The 25,539-nt window shown below is 36.9% G+C and overlaps 1 protein-coding gene across 1 annotated transcript in view; it reads left to right on the forward strand.

Annotated features, from left to right (window-relative positions):
- The window catches only part of Znf804b (zinc finger protein 804B), a 527,672-nt gene that overhangs the window by 409,082 nt on the left and 93,051 nt on the right, over window positions 1-25,539 (forward strand). The window contains exon 2 of the mRNA XM_059257297.1: window positions 20,260-20,403. Coding sequence (XP_059113280.1) covers window positions 20,260-20,403 — 144 coding nt within the window. The remainder of the gene's footprint in view (window positions 1-20,259; window positions 20,404-25,539) is intronic.

The raw sequence follows: 25,539 nt of genomic DNA on the forward strand, positions 1-25,539 counted from the left end.
AATATATCACTGACTGAGTCATCTTCCTAGATCCACAAACATGTTTTGACTAAATAAATTTTATCTAAGACTAAAGAAAGTGTTTATGTTTTCCACTTTCCTTCTCCTACCATACTTTCCTTTGTATGATTCAGTTTTCCAACCCCAAAAGTTGCAATTTTCTACCTTACTATCCTTCTCTTCCACTCATCTTTAAAGGAAAGGAGGACTCATCTATTAAGTAGATATCTCTGTTCTCTTGCTAGTCACACATCTTTGTTCACTTTTTTTTAAAAAAATTAAGATAATTTTTCATTCATTTTACACACCAATCAAAGATCCCCCACTTCCCTTTTCCCACCCCCAGCCTCCCCCCAATCCACTCTCTATGTCCCCCCACAAGAAGGCAAGGCCTCCCATGAGAAGGCACATCTAGTAGAGGCAAGTCCAAACCCTTCACCCTGCCTCAAGGCTGCACGAGGATCCCATCATAGGATCATAGGTAGTGGGCTCCAAAAAGTCCTCTCATGCACCGTGGATGGATTCTGATTCTACCGCCAGGGTGCTCCCCAAGCAGATCAAGCTGTACAATTGCCTTGCCTTATAGAGGACCTAGTCCAGTCCCATGTAGGCTATATGGCCATTAATCCAACTTTCATGAGTTCCTACTAGTTTGGGGGAGGTGGGGCGAATGAGAACATAAGGGAACAGGATGGTCGAGATGGCATAGAGTTGTAGTGGGAAAGCAATGAGAGAGATATCATGAGGGAGGGAGATATCATGGGGATTGAGAGAAATCCGGTGCTAGGGAAGTTGTCAAGAATCTCCAAGGATGGCCCCAGCTTGGACTACTAGAAATTGTGGAGAGGGTGCCTGAACTGAATTGGCTTGCCTCAGTGATCTGATTGGTGAATATCTTAACTGTCATCACAGAACTTTTCTCCAATGACTGATGGAGGCAGATGCACAGATCCACAGGCAAACTCCAGGCAGAGCTCCAGGAGTCCAGTAAGGGAGAGAGAGAAGGGATTCTATGAGCAAGTCTATCTGAACCATGATGAAGAAACCTGCAGAGATCACCAACCCAAACTAGCAGGAACTCATAAATGTTCACCCCTTTTCATTATCAGAGTTCCTCCCGTGGCGTTCAGGGTAAAGCCTCTTGGTATTTGGGGAAGCAGAAAATGAAAAGGAATCCCTTTACTAAAGTTTTTGCTGCTAAACCCTGAGAAAGTTAATGCTTGTTTAAATATTTAATGACATAGTGTCTCTTGTCAATGAAAATTTTCTTCTTATATGATAGAAGAGATTTTTCTACTTAATTGGGTTTAAATGTTCCCTGAAGCTAGAGCAGAATAGAGCTCTGCTGACAAATGAAACCACTAATAAGGATAAAGTTTCCACCCAGAGTTAAAATTGAACATTTAACCTAATAGCAGCTACAATCAGGGTCTTCCATAGCTTTGTGGGTAGAAATAAATAATTCTGTAGAAAACAATTTTTAAAGATAATTTAATTTAACTTTGACTAATTCGATGTGAACTCAAACTGTACAAAAGCTAAGAAACAAATAGCTAAAAATCCAAGAGAATTGTTCCGGGAAAATAGTCACATGGAGTATACAGAGGAAAAACATGAAGAAAATGTAATTATGGCCTTAGCCACCGGTCAGAAATAATGACTATTTGCAATAGGAAACAAATGAAGAGTCAAAATGACAGACCCTGAAAGGGCTGCGCAGTTTGTTTCTCATTAACACACAGCAGCTTCTGTAGTCACTCATTACCAAGTGGGGTTGTGCAACTCTCAGGAGTCCTTTATGTCGTCATCTTAAACCCCCGATCCAAGAGTGCCCCAAGTGTTATTGAATAGTTTTATATTTGGAGGAGTCAAATCCACCAAGAATAATTCAGACCCATAACAAAATTATATGTTAATGAGATCCATTCTCTTACTTACCACTTGATTGTTTTCCTTCTATGAATACAGACAGCCCACTACAACCCACTGATGTTTATATGCTCTAACGTGCTGTCCCTTATAACATGTGACTTTATATCATCCCTGCAGATTGTCAAAAAGTCTATTTAGAACATGGATTGTTTTTGTTGTGGTTGTTATCATATATAGTAGTCTGGGGAAGGAACTAATTCAACATTCACAAACACTCAAGTCTCCACTCCACTAAACACTTTCACAGGAATCATAGAAATATAAAAAGAAAAAAATGTTAATCTATTTTAGCTTTGAATTTTTTCATTCATCTCAAATGTTGCTCCTGAATCAAGATGGGGTTGGTGACTTCCTTTCTTCTACAACAAGGTTTTAGCACTAAGTTCAATACTCATGATGAATGTAACTAGCAATGTACAGACTAGTGAAAACCTAAATATGGTTTTTCAGCTTAGAGGAATGAAAAAAAGAAAAGGTGTCTCTCAAGAATGATTCTTTTCTAGAAAAGGTTGTAAAGCAAAAATGTTCTATTCCTGGCATGCCAAGAATATAATTTAAAATATATTGTTAAATCTATGTCATTCATGCATTTAATTTTCAGAAGCACAGAAATTTGATCCTTCTACTAACTGCATTTTCAAAGTTAAGAAATGGCCCCACCCAATTCATTGCTCTGCTGTTGTTCTCAAGGGCAAGGGATAGGGATATGAACTCTCATCCTGGATCTGCTATTCATCACCGTTCTTAAACTTGAGGAAGCCAAAAATTTTCTCTCTAGTAAAATGTCCTTTTCAGGAAGGTATCTATGATCCTTTTCAGCACAGGGTGGTTCTTCTCGTAGAATGTTCTTATTTTAAAATGGAACCACAGAAACTCCTCTTTCAACTGCCTCAGTACATAGCACCTGCACAAACACACACACACACACACACACACACACACACACACACACACACACTGTAGCACAGCTTACTGATACTTGTAATAGGAATAAATACAGTTGTTCTTAACATTGAAGTGGCTGTGATAAACATCCACAGCTGTAAAATATCACAGTCTTGGAGGGCTGCACCATTATTCCTGTCATTCATTGTGACAGAAATTAACTAGTGCTAGTTTACCGCTAATCAGCCTACTGACTGCAACTGATAAACATTTTCAGCTTATTTTCCAAAATAAGCTAATATTTTCCAAAGCTCTTTAGAGTATTAGATTGGCCCTTTGGAATGTCTTTATCTCAAAGGAACTACTTCTTTTCATATGTTTCTCTAACTTTGACATGCTTTCTCAGGTTGATGTTAATATGTCAAGATTTGAGACCTACAACGTCTGTACAATGTACTTCTTTTTCAATTGTAGCCCTTCCCTGAGTTTGAAAGAAAATTACCTACTATAATGTTACTAGTTAGAAACCTGGAATAGTGTGCTTGAAATAGCAGTTCAGTGTCTTTGTGAGAAGAATCACTTTTTAAACCTCTCTGGTTACAGATCAATGTACCCAGATAAGACAAGCTTATTATCACACACATCAGCATACATTCAGGACAACCATGTTTCTGTGGGTGCTCCCAAGCATCTGACCCATTTATCCTTGGAATGAAGGCCATTGGCTTCATGCTATTTGATTATATAACTGCAGGAATTTCCAAGCCTGCTTTCAGCATATGGGCTATATGGAGAAAGCTCTATTCCGACTAATATTAAAGTATATTAGAATCCAAATGAATGTGAATTGCTTTATAATTACTGAGTCTTTTTTGAAGGAAATATGTTTGTAGTCAATTCCCAACCAAAGGTGAACCAGTGTCTAGGTCATTATCTCTGAAAGAGCATTTGTATAACTGTTCCAGCTTTTGAATTAATAAATGGTTTGTAACTGGTTTTGTCACTAGCAACTTTTTAGAAAAGTAGTTACCTGACATTTTTCATTGATTTCTCTTATGTTAGAAAATGAAATGTCAGAGACTATTAATTGCATTTTTACAGTAAGTAGCTGTATCAGGAGTAACGGCTAAATGAAATTGTTTCCTGTCTGATGCACAATGAACATATTCATTTAAATGTATTCAATTTAGATGAATGTAATATGTCTATATTCATTATAGTTCTACCTATCTGTGAGTTGAATTGATAGGGAGGTAATTACTACCTCTACAAATGGTGTAGTATTTTCACCAGTCTGAAGCAAAAAAAAACCCATTCCTTTATCATATTCTATACACCCACACAATAAATACTTTCTAAAATCATAACCTCAAATACAGAAATTTTCTCTTGAATTTCAGGTGGACTTAATGTTTGTAAATATAGTCTGTCAATAGTTCCCATTTTCTTTGAGGTTGCCCAGGGTCATTCTTGTCATATGGGAAATGACAGAAGGGGAGTCTAATAAGTCCCCCACACAGTGAAGCCCTTAATTATTCTTCTTTCCTACAACTGTGCTGCAGTCGTCACATGACATGGATCAGATTATTTGCACACAGTAATTGCTTTTCCTTAAGTTTAATGAAGGAATAACTAATGAAGTGAGATTTATTTATACATCTTTTCCTAACTGTAAGAGTATATTTTCAGAGTACCTCAGAATTCCTATAAATCTCTCCAACTCTTTCCTGTTCTGCACAATGTTGTGGATTTTGTTATTAATTGATAAATATAGATTAATGTATTAATGTGTTGGTTGAAATGAAAAATGTATCCAGTGGACTCATGTATTTAAACATGTAGCCCCAGAGCACTGCTTGTGGAGATTTTGGAAGCTTAAGAAGATAGCACCTTGCTTAAGAAAATACATCACTAGGGGAGGGCTTGGAGGATTTGTAGCCTCTGACCCTTCCCCTTGAAACACAAGCCAAAGCAAACTCTTTCCTCCATGACTCACTTGGCCATGAAGTCTTTCATCATAGCAGCGTAAAGTAACTAATAAAATTGTTATTGGGATACACAACCTTTTACATTTCTATTTATACTTTATGTTGTAAAATTATATGGTTTTCCCTCCATCCTACATAATTCAAGATGTCCAAAAATCTTCCCTTTATCCTAGTCTATAACAAAACACATAGCAATCAAATACATTCACTCACTTATTCCTTGCACTTTTTCATGTATGTATTTTTGATGGACATTTACCATCTCTATTCTTTGTCTTCCCTGCCCAGGGATATTGTCTCATTTCACTGATGAAAGCTTGGATGTTCGCCATTAGAAACTAATAGGACTTGAATGTTGGTTAACCAGTATCTACCGAAAATAATTTATTTTTTTTTAATTTTTATTTTGCAATACAATTCAGTTCTACATATCAGCCACAGATTCCCTTGTTCTCCCCCCTCCCACCCCCCTCACCTTTCCCCCAGCCCTCCCCCCATTCCAGTCTCCTCCAGGGCAAAGCCTTCCCCACAGACTGCGATCAACCTGGTGGACTCAGTCCAGGTAGGTCCAGTCCCCTCCTCCCAGGCCTAGCCAAGGGACCCTGCATAGGCCCCAGGTTTCAAACAGCCCACTCATGCAATGAGCACAGGACCTGGTGCCACTGCCTGGATGCCTCCCAAACAGATCAGGCCAATCAACTGTCTCACCCACTCAGAGGGCCTGATCCAGTTGGTGACCCCTCAGCCATTGGTTCATATTTCATGTGTTTCCATTCGTTTGGCTATTTGTCTCTGTGCTTTATCCAACCTTGGTCTCAACAATTCTAGCTCATATAAACACTCCTCATTCTTGCTAATTGGACTCCCAGAGATCCACCTGGGGCCTAGCCATGGATCTCTGCATCCAGATCCCTCAGTAGTTGGATGAGGTTTCTAGCACGACAATTAGGGTGTTTGGCCATCCCATCACCAGAGTAGGTCAGTTCGGACTGTCTCTCGACCATTGCCAGCAGTCTGTTGTGGGGGTATCTTTGTGGATTTCTGTGGGCCTCTCTAGCACTTTGTTTCTTCCTATTCTCATGTGGTCTTCATTTACCATGGTCTCCTATTCCTTGTTCTCCCTCTCTGTTGTTGATCCAGCTGGGATCTCCCGCTCACCCAAGCTCTCTTTCCCTCGACCCTCGCCCTTCACTACCCCCACTCATGTCCAGGCTGTTCATGTAGATCTCATTCCATTTCTCTGTCATTGGGCGATCCCTGTGTCTTTCTTGGGGTCCTGTTTTCCAGGTAGCCTCCCTGGTGATGTGAGTAGCAGTCCAGTCATCCTTGTTCCACATCTAGTATCCTGCTATGAGTGAGTACATACCATGTTTGTCTTTCTGAGTCTGGGATACCTCACTTAGGATGATTTTTTCTAGATCCATCCATTTGTCTGCAAACCTCATGATGTCATTGTTTTTCTCTGCTGAGTAGTATTCCATTGTGTATATGTACCACATTTTGTTTATCCATTCTTCAGTTGAAGGGCATCTAGGTTGTTTCCATGTTCTGGCTATTACAAGCAATGCTGATATGAACATAGCTGAACAAGTGCTCTTGTGGTGTGGTTGAGCATTTCTTGGGTATATGCCCAAGAGTGCTATAGCTGGATCTTGGGGGAGATGGATTCCCAATTTTCTAAGAAAGCGCCATATTGATTTCCAAAGTGGTTGTACAAGCTTGCATTCCCACCAGCAGTGGAGGAGAGTTCCCCTAGCTCCACATCCTCTCCAGCATAAGGTGTCTTCAGTGTTTTTGATCTTAGCCATTCTGACAGGCCTAAGGTGGTATCTCAGAGTTGTTTTGATTTGCATTTCCCTGATGATTAGGGATGTTGAGCAATTCCTTAAATGTCTTTCAGCCATTTGAGTTTCCTCTGTTGAGAATTCTCTGTTTAGTTCTATAGCCCATTTATTAATTGGAATGTTGGGCATTTTGATGTCTAATTTCTTGAGTTCCTTATATATTCTGGATATCAGTCCTCTGTCAGATGTGGGGTTGGTGAAGATCTTTTCCCATTCTGTGGGCTGTTGCTTTGCTTTGTTGACCGTATCCTTTGCCCTACAAAAGCTTCTCAGTTTCAAGAGGTCCCATTGATTGATTGTTTCTCTCAGTGTCTGTGCTACTGGTGTTCTATTTAGAAAGTGGTCTTCTATGCCAATGCATTCAAGACTACTTCCTACTTTCTTTTCTAGCAGGTTCAGAGTAGCAGGATTTATGTTGAGGTTCTTGATTCACTTGGACTTAAGTTTTGTGCACGGTGATAGATATCGATCTATTTGCAGCCTTCTACATGTTGATATCCAGTTTTGCCAGCACCATTTGTTGAAGATGCTTTCTTTTTTCCATTGTGCACTTTTGGCTTCTTTTTCAAAAATTATTTGTTCATAGGTGTGCGGATTAATGTCAGGGTCTTCAATTAGATTTCATTGGTCCACATGTCGGTTGTTATGCCAGTACCAAGCTGTTTTTATTACTGTAGCTCTATAGTACAGCTTGAAGTCAGGGATCATGATGCCTCCAGAGGTTGTGTTATTGTACAGGATTCTTTTGGCTATCCTGGGTTTTTTGTTTTTCCATATGAAGTTGAGTATTATTCTTTCCAGGTCTGTGAAAAATTGTGTTGGTATTTTGATGGGGATTACATTGAATCTGTAGATTGCTTTTGGTAAGATTGCCATTTTTACTATGTTAGTTCTGCCTATCGATGAGCATGGGAGATCTTTCCATTTTCTGACATCTTCTTCAATTTCTTTTTTCAGGGACTTAAAGTTCTTGTCATATAGGTCCTTCACTTGCTTGGTTAGTGTAACCTCAAGGTATTTTATGTCATTTGTGGCTATAGTAAAGGGTGATGTATCTCTGATTTCCTTCTCCGCTTCTTTGTCCATTGTATATAGGAGGGCTACTGATTTTTTTGAGTTGATCTTGTATCCTGCTTTGTTGCTGAAGGTGGTTATAAGTCGTATCAGTTCCTTGGTGGAATCTTTGGGGTTGCTCAAGTATACTATCATGTCATCTGCAAATAGGGAAAGCTTGACTTCTTCCTTTCCAATTTGTATCCCCTTAATCTCCTTATGTTTTCTTATTGCTCTGGCTAGAACTTCAAGTACTATATTGAATAAGTATGGGGAGAGCGGACAGCCTTGCCTCGTTCCTGATTTTAGTGGAATTGCTTTGAGTTTCTCTCCATTTAATTTGATGTTGGCTGTTGGCTTGCTGTAAATTGCCTTTATTATGTTTAGGTATGTCCCCTGTATTCCTGATCTCTCCAAGACCTTTATCATGAAGGGGTGTTGGATTTTGTCAAATGCCTTTTCAGCATCTAGTGAGATGATCATGTGGTTTTTTTCTTTGAGTTTGTTTATATGGTGTATCACATTGACAGTTTTTTGTATTTTGAACCATCCTTGCATCCCTGGAATGAATCCTACTTGATCATGGTGGATAATTGTTTTGATGTGTTCTTGGAGTCTGTTTGCCAGTATTTTATTGAGTATTTTTGCATCAATGTTCATGAGGGAGATCGGTCTGTAGTTCTCTTTCTTTGTTGTATCCTTGTTTGGTTTAGGAATCAGGGTAATTGTAGCCTCATAGAAGGAGTTTGGTAATGTTCCTTCTGTTTCTATTGTGTGGAACAATTTAGAGAGTATTGGTATTAACTCTTCTTTGAAGATCTGGTAGAATTCTGCACTGAAACCATCTGGTCCTGGGCTTTTTTTGGTTGGGAGACTTTTAATGACTGTTTCTATTTCATTAGGGGTTATTGGACAATTTAAATAGTTTATCTGGTCTTGATTTAATTTAGGTATGTGGTACCTATCCAGAAAATTATCCATTTCTTTTAGGTTTTCCAGTTTTGTGGAGTAGAGGTTTTTGAAGTATGACCTGATGATTCTCTGGATTTCCTCAATGTTTGTTGTTATGTCCCCCTTTTCATTTCTGATTTTGTTGATTTGGATGCTCTCTCTCTGTCTTTTGGTTAGTTTGGATAAGGGCTTGTCTATCTTGTTGATTTTCTCAAAGAACCAACTCTTTGTTTCATTAATTTTTTGTATTGTTCTCTTTGTTTCTATTTTATTGATTTCAGCTCTCACTTTGATAATTTCCTGGCATCTATTTTTCCTGGGAGACTTTGCCTCTTCCTGTTCTAGAACTTTCAGGTGTGCTGTTAAGTCACTAGTGTGAGATTTCTCCAGCTTATTTATGTGGGCGTTTAGTGCTATGAATTTCCCTCTTAGTACTGCTTTCATAGTGTCCCATAGGTTTGGATATGTGGTGTCTTCATTTTCGTTGATCTCTAGGAAGTCTTTAATTTCTTTCTTTATTTCTTCCTTAACCCATTGGTGATTCAGTTGGGTATTATTCAGTTTCCATGAGATTGTAGGTTTTCTGTAGTTTTTGTTGTTGTTGAAATCCAACTTTAAACCATGGTGGTCTGATAGAACACAGGAGGTTATTCCAATTGTTTTGTATCTGTTTAGATTTGTTTTGTGGCCAAGTATGTGGTCGATTTTAGAGAAGATTCCATGGGGTGCTGAGAAGAAGGTATATTCTTTTTTGTTAGGATGGAATGTTCTGTAGATGTCGATTAAGTCCATTTGAGTCATGACATCAATTAAGTCCTTTATTTCTCTGTTAAGTTTCGATTTGGGAGATCTGTCCAGTGGTGAAAGTGGGGTGTTGAGGTCTCCCACTATTAATGTGTGGGGTTTTATATGTGACTTAAGCTTTAATAATGTTTCTTTTACATATGTGGGTGCCCTTGTGTTTGGGGCACAAATGTTCAGAATTGAGACTTCATCTTGGTGGATCTTTCCTGTGATGAGTATGTAATGCCCTTCTTGATCTCTTTTGATTGATTTTAGTTTGAAATCTATTTTGCTGGATATCAGGATGGCTACACCCGCTTGTTTCTTAAGACCGTTTGATTGGAAAGTCTTTTCCCAGCCTTTTATTTTTAGGTAATGTCTATCTTTGAATTTTAGATGTGTTTCTTGTATGCAGCAGAATGATGGGTCCTGCTTTCGTATCCATTCTGTAAGCCTATGTCTTTTTATAGGTGAATTAAGTCCATTGATATTGAGGGATATTAATGTCGAGTGATTGTTCATTCCTGTTATTTTTTGGTGGTGATGTGTGTGTACTTTTCTTCGTTGGGGTTTACTGCTGTGGCTTTATCTATTGCCTGTGTTTTTGAGGGTGTATCTGACTTCCTTAGGTTGGAATTTTCCTTCTAGTGCTTTCTGTAGGGCTGGGTTTGTGAATAAATATTGTTTAAATCTGGCTTTATCATGGAATGTCTTGTTCACTCCATCTATGATGATTGAAAGTTTTGCTGGGTATATTAGTCTAGGCTGACATCCATGGTCTCTTAGTGTCTGCATTACATCTGTCCAGGTCCTTCTGGCTTTCAAAGTCTCCATTGAGAAATCGGGTGTTATTCTGATAGGTTTGCCTTTATATGTCACTTGGCCTTTTTCCTTTGCTGCTCTTAATATTCTTTCTTTATTCTGTACGTTTAATTGTTTAATTATTATGTGGCGAGGGGACTAGTCTGTTTGGTGTTCTATAGGCTTCCTGTATCTTCATAGGCATTTCCTTCTTTAAGTTGGGAAAGTTTTCTTCTATGATCTTGTTGAATATATTTTCTGTGCCCTTGATTTGGTATTCTTCTCCTTCTTCTACCCCTATTATTCGTAGGTTTGGTCTTTTCATGGTGTCCCAAATTTCTTGGACATTTTGGTTCATGACTTTGTTGGCTTTAGTGTTTTCTTTGACTGATGAATCTATTTCTTCTATTGTATCTTCAACGCTAGAGATCCTCTCTTCCATCTCTTGCATTCTGTTGATTATACTTGCATCTGAAGTTCCCAATCGTTTTCTCAGATTTTCTATTTCCAGCATTCCCTCTGTTTGTGTCTTCTTCATTTTTTCTATTTCCCTTTTCAGGTCTTGGACTGTTTCCTTCATTTGTTTCATTGATTTTTCTTGATTTTCTTTCAGTATTTTATTGTTCTCTTCCAGGACTTTATTGATTTCTTCTAATTTGTTTGCCTTTTCCTCTAGTTGTTTACAGCGTTCTTCACATTTTTTTGTCTTTTCCTCTACACGAGCCTCTAGCTTCTTCATGATGACATTCATAAGGCTATTTTCTTCTGCTTCTTCCAATTTCTGATGTTCAGGTCTAGGTGTTGGAGGAGGGCTAGGGCCTGGTGATGCTGTATTGCTATTCATTTTGTTGTATGTGTTTCTGCCTTGACGTCTGCCCATCTCCTTGTGGTTCGTTCTTGGCCTTATCCACACACTTGGTTCAGACAGAGCTGACAGATTCAGGAAGTCTCTCTCTCTTGTCCAGATGGGAGCTCTCTTGTCCAAATTGGAAGTCGGGGGCAGGATGGGAGCTCTTGTCCAGAAGGGAAGTCTGGGGGAGGATGGGAGCTCTTGTCCAGAAGGGAAGTCCGGGGGAGGATGGGAGCTCTCCTCTCTCTCTCTCTCTCTCTCTCTCTCTGTCTCTCTATCCTCCAGATGGGAAGTCTGGGGCAAGATGGGAGCTGGGGGCCGGCCTCTAAGTCTCAGGAAGAGGCTTGGTGCTGGGGCGGATGGGCGTGGGGGCAGGGCGTGGAGACTGCAGGGTCTGCCAGGGGTCTTGGAGGAGGGGATCCTTCCTGTTGGGGATAGAAGGGAGCCTGCCCGGTGGCCAGAACCTGGGGCCAAGTTGGACAGGTCTTCCCCGGAGTGGCTGGTGCCCAGGGATGGGGTCCGGGGCAAGCTAGGGCACTCACCTGTGCTTCAGAAGCCGAAAATAATTCATTAACATGTGTTTTTATTGTTTTGTTGCTTGTTTACTATGCATAACAATCTACAACTTTAAAAACCTTTGCAATATTATATTTGTATAAGACCAGTAAGAAATATAGAAAGTACAGAAGAGAAAGAGTAAAATGATAATAAAGATGACTGAAAGAGTCATAAAGAATTACATGATTAACTATGTAAAAATAAATATAAAAGATGTAAGTTTGTGTGTACATCAACATATGTGATTAAAAAAAAATTACCTATGTGGGCTGACACATACACACACATAGACATACACACACACATATATATGCACACACACACACATACATACACAATTAAAGGTAAAGAGACTATGGATTGAATAAGAGCAAGAATAGGTATGGGGAAGGAGTTGGAGTAGGGATTGGAGAGGGGGCAATGATGCAATTACATTACAATTTCTAAAAATAAAAAAATTATAATAAAAATATGGAAATTATATTATCTCTTTTGTCTTATAATTAGACAAACATGCATAATTTAGTAATGAATCAATAGCTGCTGTTATGATTATCTTAGGACGTACCTGGTATTTCCTCATTTCCTTTCAAAATACTTTTTCTGTTAGAATTGGATATTAATTAATTTTAGAAAGGATGAAGTTGATGGTCTTGAATTCTTACAAACATTTGATCTTATCGGAGTGAATGTATTTTTCAAAATAATGCCTGTTCACTCATAGTTATTTGGGATGCTTTTCCAAAATTAGCAGTTACATAAGCAAGCTTGAGATATTTAATTATTGCTTCATATACACAAATACAATAAACAGGCTGGCATTTGACCAGCAACTCAGAAATTTGTCATTCTTTCCAAATTAGAATTGAACTGAATTGCTGCCAATGTAGGTTTCTCAGAGACAAGTTCACATGTTTAATGTGATTGCATTCATTATTTAATGTGAACATCTTAAACGAATCATTAATAAGAAGAGAAAAATCTCACTTCATAATCTTGGAATTGGTTGACATCATATCTTCCCAGGACAAAGACAGAGAGTTCCGATTTTGATGATATCTGATTTCAAATATGAAAAACTCTGATCATTACTCACAATTAACTACAAGTCAAAACACTAATTGCAGAGACAAGAGAGGCAGTGTAAGTCTGGAATCCACATCTCTATGTGTTACTCTTTGCTGGTTGTAACATTTTATTTCTGTGGGAATTTTTTAATAGATTCCCTAATCCTTCGGATCTTCATTTTAAAACTGTTTTAAAAGTTTTACTTGTTTGCAATCACACCCACTTAGTTCCTCTAGCACTATTTCAGCAGTGTGCATCTCCATGGAAACTTACGTTGGCAGGGTAGCCTATGATATCTACAAATGCCGTGGGAAATGCATCATTTATCCTTGTTGTCTATCTATGTATTGAGTTTCTTTTAAGTAAAAAACACTGTGTTAGACTCTATAAATACAAAGACCATTCCTTTAATGAAAGAAGCACATCACAAGTTTAAGGAAATCAGTATTAATAATGCTAATATAATTAAGCTGGTATAATGCTGTCTTTACTCTGTGTGTGATTGCTAAATAGTCCAAAGACAGACAGACAGACACTAAACAAAACAAAGCAGAGCAAAAAATCCCAACCTGTTGGCAGAGAGAGAGTGACTAACACCCAGCCTAAAGCATGAATGAGTCACAAAACATACATGCTAGAAAGAGAAAATAAACTTTCCTCTGACCTCCACATAAGCATCCTCTGACACACAACCACACACATACACACATATGCACACACACCCATAAAATATAAATGTTTTTAAAAACTGGGTGTTGTACTGTAGTCATGTAATCCCTATATTCACACTAGGGAGACAGAGAGATCATCTTGATTTTGTGACTAGTCTGGTTCATGTAGTGAGTTCTAGGCTAGCTCACAAACGGAGACCTTAAATTAACAACAGTATAATAATCTAAACCCCACAGAAATATGAAAGCTCTAACTGTATGCAAAACTATGATTTCTATGTTTTGTAAAATATGGTAGTGAGAGAAAGATAAAACTTTTCATGTTTAGAATTCCATCAAATTTTTGCTTTGCAGACTTACAAGGGTGTAATTTTAATGTTTTTAATAAAACATATCTTTAATGATACAAACATGTCAGACATGCACATAAACACACATACACACATGCACACACATATACACTTAAGTACACACATACACATGCACACATACGTACACACATGTATATATACACATGCATATTCACAAACATGGGCCCACACTTATACAAGTACATGCATAAACATGCACACATGTGAAAACATGCACATACACACATATACATATAGACATATGCACACACATGTGCACACTGAGTATCAACATAGAGAAAGACAGGAAATTGCACTTCACTGTAGTAATACTCTTCCATTAAGACAGCCAGCCCCCAAATAATGACATGGAGACTTATTATCAGTTGTGAAAGCTTGGCCTTATCTTAGGCTTGTCCCAATAACTCTTATAACTTAAATGAACTTGTTGTTATTAATCTGCATTCTACCACATGGTTTTTTGCCTTTCCTTTATTCTGTACATCTGACTCACTCCATGTCTCGCTGGTGTCTCCTGCGTGCCTGGATTCTACCCCTCTGACTTCCTCTCTCTGTCCAGAAGTCCTGCCTAACTTCTCCTGCCTAGCTATTGGCCATTCAGTTAGTTGGGAACAAGCCTAAATTAAAGGTTAAGCTTTCAAAGCTAATAAGTCCCAGTGTCATTTTGGGGGAGCTGGCAATCCCACAAGAGAAAGCCTGACTACACTTCACTGAATTCTTAACTGTCATTTGCTATAGCAAAAGACAGATTAACAAGAGAAAAGCCAAAAGCAGTTTGATGACATGCACAGTCTGTATTATAGAGAGATAACCTAAACAATAAATTTCTGGACTCCAGCTCCTGAAGTTTTCTTAGACTTCAGGTTTAAACATCACCGTCTTTGAAGGAAAGAAAGAAGTGCTCAGGGAAGTTCTGACTAAGTGCCAAAAAGCACCATGGATTTGGTAGAGTTTATTCCTTCCCTTTAATTAAGAGCCTCTAGCTGGAGAGATGGTGGACCGGGGGATGGCAGGCTGGGGAGATGATTCAGTAGACAAAGTACTTGCTATACAAACATGAGGCCCTTAATTTGGATCACTAACACTGATGCAGTCCACGGCCAGTGCTGTGTGGGTCAGAGACAGGAGAGTCTCTTGAACTTGATGGCCAGCTTGTCCAGCTTTAGTGGGGGAGAGGACACCAGCCAGCTCCGAGTTCAGTGAGAGACCCTGTTTGAAGGGAACAACCTGCCAGTGATAGAGAAGGTCAACCCAAGTTCTCCAAGGGTCTCTGTACATGATTGCATGTGTGATGCACACACATGCACACACATCATGCTCCTCACCACACCCAAAGAGAGTCTCTAGTGGTTTAAAGCCCCCCGTCTCTTCTGGGTATAGAAAAGTAGACATACTTACAAATGGAAATTCCTTTTATAAATATAAATTTCTCTTCAGAAAGGGTAAAATTTGGGAGCTACTCTTCTGCCTGTGGTTTCTCAAATGACAAGCTGACAGTTATCCTCACTCTAAAGACACATTTTGATATTGTGTGTTTAGGTTACGCTTTGTCATAGTCTGGAGTGGTGCTTCCTGACCCCATTCTGCATTAGTGTTGCACTGTACTAAGTACAAAAATTATAGCAGTTTTCCTCACATCAATCTTGCTAACACTTATTATTATTCCCCTTAATTTATTCTGAGAACTCTTCGGTACTTGAACTATTTTAAGGCACAGGCTGACATTCAAGGTTCTCATTTTTCAAAAAACTAAATTACTTTCTCTGTATGAATAAAATGAAATAAATAATCATTGAAAGCATGCTTCCATTATTCAGTTTGTAACAAGCTACAAGAAGAAACAGAGGCCAAAAAATTTTATGAATCAGCAATACCTACTTATTTGCAACAGGGGGAGCATGCTTTTTGGGGACCAGTACAATGTAACAGAGTATTAGAATTCTTAAAGCAATGAATCACATAATAATAAAAGCTCAAATGCAGGTTTTTATTCATTTTGAATTGCATCCTCAAATCAATCAGGATGTAAAATCAGCAATGAATTTGCTCTTTTTTCACTTTATAATCTAGGTCCATATTCACAACCAGTTAACTAGAGCTTTGGACATATGCGGCAGCTAGCTAATAACCAGGTCATTGGAGCAGCTGTGAGCACAGGCATTAATAGCTCTTAAGTCAGGCTGACTTGAGCATAATTCCAAGCTCTACAACATGGTCTGTGTCAAAATGTGTGCACCCTTCCTTCACATGCTTAATGAGACAATCATAAAACATAGTTTACTGCAAAAATTAAGCAAGATGAAAAGTATATAGTATTTGCACAATTTTGTACAATGCTAGTATACAAGAGGCATTCCACAGTTTCAGTGGGCAGTAATTACTGTGATAATTGTGATCATTGCAGTAATATGATAGTAAATATTCAATCTTCTAATTAAATGCTATACTTTGTTAGAATACCTGCCAGCTTACAGACACATCTATTATACACATGACTATAAGATTCTTGGTACAAAAAGCATATATAATCTCTGCTTGTACCCACAATGTTAATTATACATAGAAATTAACTATACAGAATTATTACCAAGTCACAATATAGAATTTCCATTGGCATTTACTTAATTTTTTAAGTAACTTGTTAAGCAAGCTATCATATTCACACTATAGTTAATTGTCAATATTTTAAAAAATCATAGAGAATGATAAATAGGGAACTATCGTTGGTATCATAATTGCTTCATGCTCTTCATGTCCGGAACTATCCTTCACTATAATCCATATGAACAATCTTAGTAACTGTAAATCACGGGTTGATTTCCATCTTGTCTTCTTATTTTACTCATTTACCTTTTTAAAATTTACAGATACTGATAACAGATTGTTATTTTTACTACTTTTGTATTTATTCTGAACCTTCAAACGTGTGTACAGATTGTATAATATCTTTAGAAATTAAATACCATCCTAATTTACCATCAGGGCTTTTAGATCAATAATATTACCTTATCATTAAATTAAAAGAAAACACTAACTAGTACCTGCTTACTGAGTATTTAATAGAGGGAGAGAAAGAAGGAAAGACAGAGACTCAATCACTTTCTCCTTTTATCATCAATTATTCTAATTACAATAAACCAGAGAATCCTCTGGAAACAGGTGATTATCACTGTCCTAATTTATGTTTGTTTGTTTGTCTGTTTTTTCAAGACAAGGTTTTTCTGCATAGCCCACGCTGACCTAGAACTCACTCTATAGACCAGGCTGACCTCCAACTAACAGATCTACCTGCCTCTGCCTCCCAAGTGCTAGGATTAAAGGTGTGTACCTCTACTGCCCAGCTATAATTTATGTTTTTACCTCATTGCATATAACTCTGTCCTGCTAGAGTGTAAATTGTATGAGACTATAAAACTTGTGAAAATGTAACACTTGAAAGTGTCCCTATAAGGGATTCTTAGATGTGTGAATACATAGTGATTGGCAGTGTGAAAGTATGGATAGATGAGTGAGTTGATGGATGAGGATGAACCAGTAAAGATTATCTCAGCTTTACTATTCATAGTGCTCTGATTTGATACAAATCATTTAACTTCTGAATGTCAGTGATCTACTTACTATATGACAGGTTTGATTTAAGTGATTCGTCTAGTCTGAGACTACCCACCAGCTTTCTGGTACATGTTGCTAAACTGAGCTCCATCTTGCTAGACAGTCTAATTTCACCCTTTAGAATAGGCCTGAGGCACACTGGGTAGATGAGCTGGTAGATCACAAGTGTCTTACAAAGCAACCTTTACTGCCTGTCAAGCTGTAAATTAAGTTTTTATGTTTGCAAATATTCTTAAGGTACCCCTCTTGTTTCTATATTTTCCCCTTGTTCTCTTTCTCATCATCCATCAATAATTCCTACCTCCTGCTTCAGATTCTTCATTTACAATGCCTGGGCTCCAATCCCCCATATTAGGTTTATATTTTTACCTCTGTCTTTGCTGGACACACTTGCATATGAACTATATTTGTGTGTTTGGTTGATGTACTATGTAAACTCCCTTATCTATTTTTCCTCTCTTCATAAAATGACTCAAATATTGTCTTTAGGACTTTTTAATGGTGGAGAATGTAAGAATTTATACATCTTTTCTTAGTATCTAAATAAAGCAAGGAGTATGAAGTATAATTTGGTCCTGTCATATTGTCAGATAAAAGCATGCCCAATAAATGCCATGTGGTTTTAATTCTTTAAGATAGCCTTAAGTTATTAAACATGGAACCAAAATCCATGTGATATGATAATTAAATGAGTTTTATAACTAGGTTAAGAGGAAAATACAAGAATTAACTAGAGGAGTCTTGCTGTGGGATGGTCTGTATGTCAAGTGTGTTGCTGATTGGTCAGTAAATAAATCACTGATTGGCCATTGGCTAGGCAGAAAGTATAGGCGGGACAAGGAGAAGAATTCTGGGAAGTGGAAGGCTGAGAGAGAGACACTGCGAGCCGCCATCAGGACAAGGAAGATGTAAGGTACCAGTAAGCCATGAGCCATGTGGCAAAGTAAAGATTAATAGAAATGGGCTAAATATAAGAGTAAGAGCTAGACAATAACAGGCCTGAGCTAATGGCCAAGCAGTTTAAATAATGTAAGAGTCTGTGTGTTTATTTTATAAGTGGGCTCTGAGACTGGCGGGACTTGGTGGTGGGAGCTGGAGAGAAATTCTCCAGCAACAGAGTCTTGCTGCTGGCTAAGTTACCATCCTCTACACAGTCTAGACTAATATAAAATACATATGTGCCATAGTTCAACCATTAATTTTGTTATTTCTTTCTCTGCTTCATGAGGTTGAGGTAATTTTAAGCAATGGACCAATGTTAATGGCAAAGGCTGTTGTTCTAATGTCATAATAACTATGATTTTCCTAAAGTAATTCTTAGAAAGAGAAAAGAGGAAAAACAACAGTAATGATTGCATGAGAATAATGGTTTCCCTTGATGCTAAGCTTACTAATTCAAGAGGACTATCATTACTTCAAAGGCATCCTTCTGTGCCACTTATCACCACACCATCAGGCCATTACCCTGTTTCTTTGAACAACTGGGTTTTTGTACACAAGCCAGAGTCTGATTTTCTTACTAGATATAGATTATTCAGTCAGCTTCTATCTTGTGTTAACTTTGAGTGTTCTCCAATTCTTCTGTTCTCTGAGAAAGGTAATCCAGGCATTTGGTTTATTCTTCCTATTTGTTAAGGCTGCTCATGCCCTTATTCTGTGTGGTCATTCGATTTATCATTTTGATTAAATCTGAATCATGTGACTGTGGTGTTTACTAATAAGGGAGATAGCCATAGATTGTTTAGTTGAAATCTCTTTACCACCTTCTTATTTGGTATGTGACATCTGTCAACACTAAATGATATATCTATGAAATAAATATGATCATTGTGGTCATTTATATTAACATGTAGATGACAGAATTTGAGAGCATTTTAAGCAAAGGCAGTAGGCATGAATATATTTCCATTACTCATTAATTTATCCTAAATGTGTACCTGTTTCTAGGCCATACACTGTGTTGTTTAACAATATAGGCACACACACTGAATTAATTAAATATTTTCTTGAATTTAGTGGTGTAATATACATGTAAACAGATGGCATGTTTGGTGATAGTCAAGAGACTGAAGTATAAATATGATAATGTAAATTAGAAAGGAAGCATTACAACATAGTGGGGATGAATGTCAAGGGAAATAGCAAATCACTGTCATTTAATACCAAGGGAGCAAGGCATGGGTTGTCTAGTTCATATCTCTTTGCCATTTACTTTTTTGGTTATGTGTGTGTGTTGTCTGTGAATATTGGATAATATATCTATAAAATGAAGGAACATTGTGTCCATCATTATTCCCATGTAGGCAGTGAGATAATTTGAAAGCATTTTAAGTAGATAACTGATATAACCAAGACTATTATAGATGAAATATCATAAAACATAAAGATAATGGTTTTGTAACACATGAAATAATTATAATAGTGGGATCTAACAGGTTCTGGAGCTTTAAAAGACATTGGGTTGAAGTCAGTTTCAGACTGTATATGAATCAGGCTTTAGCAATAGAGTGAGTAGAGATATCCCTGGGATGTTCAGTGTGAGGAGTTGATTGGTTGGGGGAAGGTAGTATTGCATGGGACACAAAAATGTAATAAGTATATGAGAGGAAGAAATGTACGGTGGAGGTAAAGCAGAAATGGCCAGAAATGTGTTTGATACTAGGCAGAATTACAACTTGGGATGTATTACTAGAGAAAGATGAATAATGTCCAGGCTGTAGCAGTAGCCAGAGGACCACTTCTGGAGAATCCCTGTGTTCACTGATAAGGACATGAACTTTCAGTAGGTCTGGAACCTCAACATTTTATTTTAGATTAAATACTAGCTTGGTTAATGTGAAATCTGCCTCCTATCAGAGAAAACTATAACTGACATTTTTGCCCTTTTTAAAGGATTTTGCAGAAAAGGAGAAGTCCACAGCGAAAGCTCTGGAAGACGCAAAAGCGAATTTTTACTGTGAATTATGTGACAAGCAGTATCACAAACACCAGGAGTTTGACAATCATATTAATTCTTACGACCATGCTCATAAGCAGGTAAGCCAAAGTGGGAAAAATTCCTTCCTTGTCCTTGATTTATAACTTCAGGGCAGAACTGCAAGGATTTAGTCTTATTTATTATCATCTAAGATTCTGAGGTGAGATCATTTTATGTTCATTTTCTGTGAAAGGTTGTTTTCTGTTCAAATGTTACGCATTGTCATTTTTTTTAGAAGTATCATAAAGTTAGAAGTGAATTAAGAGATGCTCTAAGAGTAGTGAGTTATGTAATATACATAATGATATATATATATGATGTACATATTATATATAATGGTATAGAGGTATATATATGAAATACATATATGAAACTAGGAACCAGTAAAGCAGTGTCATATTCAAAGTAACCTAAGTAGTTAATGGCAGAACTAAAGTATTTGATTAGTACACAGACAGAATAGATGGCAGAATTGATGTAATCCCTCCTGATGTTTGTTTTGTTCTTCTCCTTCAAATATTACAAGGTGTATTTGGAAATACTGGGTCTGAGAATGCATCAATACAATAAAATTATTATTCAATGAATGAGCCATTTCAAATACAATTTTTAAAAACTCAAACCATATAAAGTCAATAGAAAAAGGCAAGTATACATTTTTCAGTTCATTTTCTTTATAGGTCACATAAGTTGTTCTCCTTAGATTTTTCCCTTGCTGGCTAAGGTATGGAGATATTGATGACTTAGGAACTATGATTGCCATATTCCTGTGGCAAGGAAAGAAAATTCCTATGGCCAAACGATTATTAATAAGAGTTATAGTGGCAAATGGAGCTGATACATTGTAATCTCTGGGTAAATTTTGTGTAAATGAGATGAAATCTTTTCTATCATTTATGAGATAAATGCTACATATGTGTCCTTATGAAATACAATGCTGGTCATGAAAGAGCTTCAGTCCTGATGCACAGGATGTATATATATATATATATATATATATATATATATATATATATATAAAATATATTATATATAATGGTATAGAGGTATATATATGAAAAACATATATGAAACCAGGAACCAGTAAAGCAGTGTCACATTCAAAATCATATATGTGTATATATATATATATATATATATATATATATATATATATATATATATGATTGTATTTACCTGATATAGGCAAGGTAGGTGGCATGACTATTTCAGGGTTGTAATGTCCAGCTCTTGTGTGTATTATTAGCACCTTGGAATCTGTTGATAATAATGATTAGTGGAATCTCCTACAGTGGTCTAATTTGATAACTCTGATATAGGTCACTGGATCTTGTGGTTGAAAGCATAAAAGTTTCAAACATGTATATAGTAAATCACCTCTTTTGAATTTCCACAATATTCTTTCTTGTTTCATTTATAATGCCATACTACCCTTGCTCCATTTTGTTATAGAAGTTTGAAGAAAACTTCAAATAGCATGTAGGATTATGTCAAAACATTTCAACATGCAAATGATTTTAAAGATGTATCATTATCAATGTTAAAATATCATTGAATTATTTTGTTTTGCTAATTGTCTCATAAATTGTAAATTCAGGTAGTTTGAAATCGGTATACCAAAGTATCTACTTTTCACATGATATAATGTGATTTAAATTATATTTAAAATATTCAATCTATCATTCTTTTGCTATTTATTTAACATTTACTCTTTATAATCTATTTCTCACATTTGAGATTTTTTTCCTAGCGCTGTGTTTTCTCATTTTTTTTTTTGGTTTTTTTGAGACAGGGTTTCTCTGTGTAGCTTTGGGCCTCTCCTGGAACTCACTTGGTAGCCCAGGCTGGCCTCGAACTCACAGAGAATCTCCTGGCTCTGCCTCCCGAGTGCTGGGATTAAAGGCGTGCGCCACCACTGCCCGGCTGTGTTTTCTCATTTTTGTAAGTCTTCTGTGTTTCCATCAAACTGGTTGTTCTAGTTATCATAGTAAGCTGATCAAATTCAGATTTCTACTTTACTTTTGAGGGAATATGCCAGGGGAAATAGCAAATGCTTCCATGAAGACACAGGTGATATCTGGGCACTTGTCTTCATAGAACATAACATTTATAGTAAGTGGGCCCAGGTAATAACAGTTTGATCTAGGAATGAGTTCCATAACCATTGATGGTCATTTGTTCACATCAATTACTCCATTTGACATTGTAAAGTGATGATGCAAATAATCTCTCATCCTTTCCTCCTTAATGGAATGAAAGGTGTAAGTTGAGATAAAATTCTAAAAGCATTGCACTCTAAGGGATTTTATAGAGACAGTATTCAGGCTACATATTAATAACAATACTGCAAGTTTTCAGGAAAAGACAAGGGAAGGTCTCATAGAAGAGTGGTGTTTGATCTTGAGCTGCGCTTTACAAAGGCAAGTGTATGTGTACACACATTTGGAATTGAACCTCCAGATGAGATGACAATGTTGACAGAAGATATAGCTACAAGGAAGAAATAGAAGATAATTAGGTTCCTCGTGAGAAGTGTGGCACCATGCAGCATACCCTGTAGCTTAGAATTCACCATAACCAATTTCCTTTCTATCATTTTCTTCATATTCATTTATAGGGTTTCTTAGATGTTAATAGAACAGCCTGTTCTCAATCTTTCCATCACATCTTTTTATTCACTTCCATATATTTTTAGACTTATGTGTACCTTCTCTGTGTTCACTTTCATCAAGCAATTATAGAGTTTCTAATGTGTACCACTATGATGGATACATAAAAGGATGGATTTGTTTCTCAGCTTCAGGGAACAAGCTGCCTAATTTAGGAGACAAGCCAATGAACACTATAATGCATTAAGTATTTTAGTTATTATAAGCTTACGAAGTTCAAAAGAGAAAACATGAAACTGATCTTATAAAGAAGAGAGGACATATCATCTAATTTTTTAAAAGAAGAAACGTAAGTTAATCATGTAACCAAGACCAGTACATACCATATTACAGAAAATGTACATCAGGGAATAGGAACATGCATGAAGCTGGGTGCAAAGATGTACAAATAATTACAGGCTACCAAAGCCATTGTCATTTTCTTGGGAATTTTTTAGCTTTGAAACTCTTATACTCATTTCTCAATTTTGCATTCTCATTTTTCCATTTCTTATTACAGGCCATTACTAAGAGTTTCTATCTGAACTCCCTATGTCCAGCACTTTCCCAGTACAAAATCAGATCATCCAATTTTGACAAGATTACATCAACCATATTCATACAATTGCTCTTTCTCTAGACACTTCCCAGTAGTCGGTGACTGACATTTAAAAAAGGATAAGCTTATTAAAAACCCCACAATCTGGCTTTTGCCTCTATTTCCAAACTTATCTCGTGGATCTCCAGCCTGTCCCTCTCGTCTTTTAGAAGACACCGTATGGCTTTGCACCTGCCCTTCTTGGCTCATATTCTTCCCTCTCTCTATTTTGCGTCTCCACTTAATGGCTTCATTTCAACTTATATTTCTTCACTTTTCATTGAGATTGACAGCTTCTATCTGAATGTTAAAGGAGCTGAAACTTCATGGAAAGCTAATTAAACACAGAATTTTCCAAATTCTTTTTGCTCAAAATCAATTAAGATTTTGTTCCTGCTGCCCACTTTTGGAAACACCAGAATAATTAAATCTGCTGTAGACCTTGTTAATCTGCTTCCGGGATAATGTGGAAATACTTCTTTTTAAAGATTTATTTTGGCCCAAAATATTTTGAAAATTACTTCAGTTTTAGATAAAACTGAGTTTGAAATTCTCTTTTAAATGAAAGGAAACTTTATGTTCCTCAAATGAAGCCTTCGTTAAAATAAAATATGCAAAAACAATTTCCAAATTTCAAAGCTAAATACAACCATTTGGTTCTTGCTTCATTAAGAACTCTTCTTGACAGGCGTAGTGATTATGAGGATGGTGGGATCTGACTAAGAATAACTTTTGGCCCAAGTAATGAGCATGGTTGCCAACATTTTGCTTCCATGTGGATTCAGATAAAATTTCTTGCCTCTGCTGTTGAAATTCCAGTAATATGATCTTTTTTGAGAAGTAAATCCAAAGTTAGAATCCATTCATTACTCAGCAGTTGAATAAATTAGAACTAGAAATAAAACCACCTTTGAATTCTCCTTTTATCTTTCTTTCATTCATTATCCTTCCATTTAAGATATTTCTGAATCTTAAATGTTTTCTGTATCTAAATATCAATATTGTATATAACCTGATTACTTTATTATAACGATATTATTCATAGGTACATTCTCTACTATCCGTGTGTGTGTGTGTGTGTGTGTGTGTGTGTGTGTGTGTGTTCAATTGTATGTATATATGTATATGTACCATGAGAGTGCTTGATTCCTACAGAGTGTAGGGTATAGCATCAGATGCCCTGGGACTGGAGTCAGAGATGTCTTTGAGCTACTATGTAGATGATGTGAATTGAACTCAGTCCTCTGCAAAAACAGCAAGTGCTTTTAACTGCTGGGCCATATTGTTAGTACTTCATAGGCAAAATTTAATTCTGCAGAATTTAAGTAAATACACAACTTTAAAGAATAAAATAAAACTTCCTGTTGAGCACTTAATAATACTTTTTCTATAAGTTGATCAAATATTGAGCTATTAAGGCATTATTTATAGAGAAAGTTTAGTTTACCATCAACACATCTGATTTTTTAAAGTCTCTCCCTCAAGTAAATATAATGAGGGTCTAGCTTTGGTAACCTCTTTCTATTTATAACTCTTATTTTGAGGAAACAACAAGTTGTTTCATTTATAGCCTCAGATGTCTTCTAATTTCCTACAAATGCTGAGCATCATTCCAAAAGCAATTTCAATGTGTATATAAATGACAGTCGCTTGGCTTAAACAACACCATGACTATTAATACAGTGAACATGTCAATAGAAATTAATTCCTCATGGGAGAGTCTTTAGATCATACTCTTGTTTTGAAGACTATTAGCTGCAAATGTTTTATATCGAAACAGTATCACACATCTTCACATTCAGAAGTCTTTGCTGCCCCAGAGACATTATTGTTCTTCTAAATTAAAAACAAACACATATAAACTAGATTGCTCTAAAATACCTCCAGTATTCACCAAGGATCCCACTTTTAGACTCTCCACATGCGCAGCTTAATCCCCCAATCTCCCT

Source organism: Peromyscus eremicus, chromosome 3 (genome assembly GCF_949786415.1).
Source record: "Peromyscus eremicus chromosome 3, PerEre_H2_v1, whole genome shotgun sequence".
In the NCBI taxonomy this organism is placed as follows: domain Eukaryota; kingdom Metazoa; phylum Chordata; class Mammalia; order Rodentia; family Cricetidae; genus Peromyscus; species Peromyscus eremicus.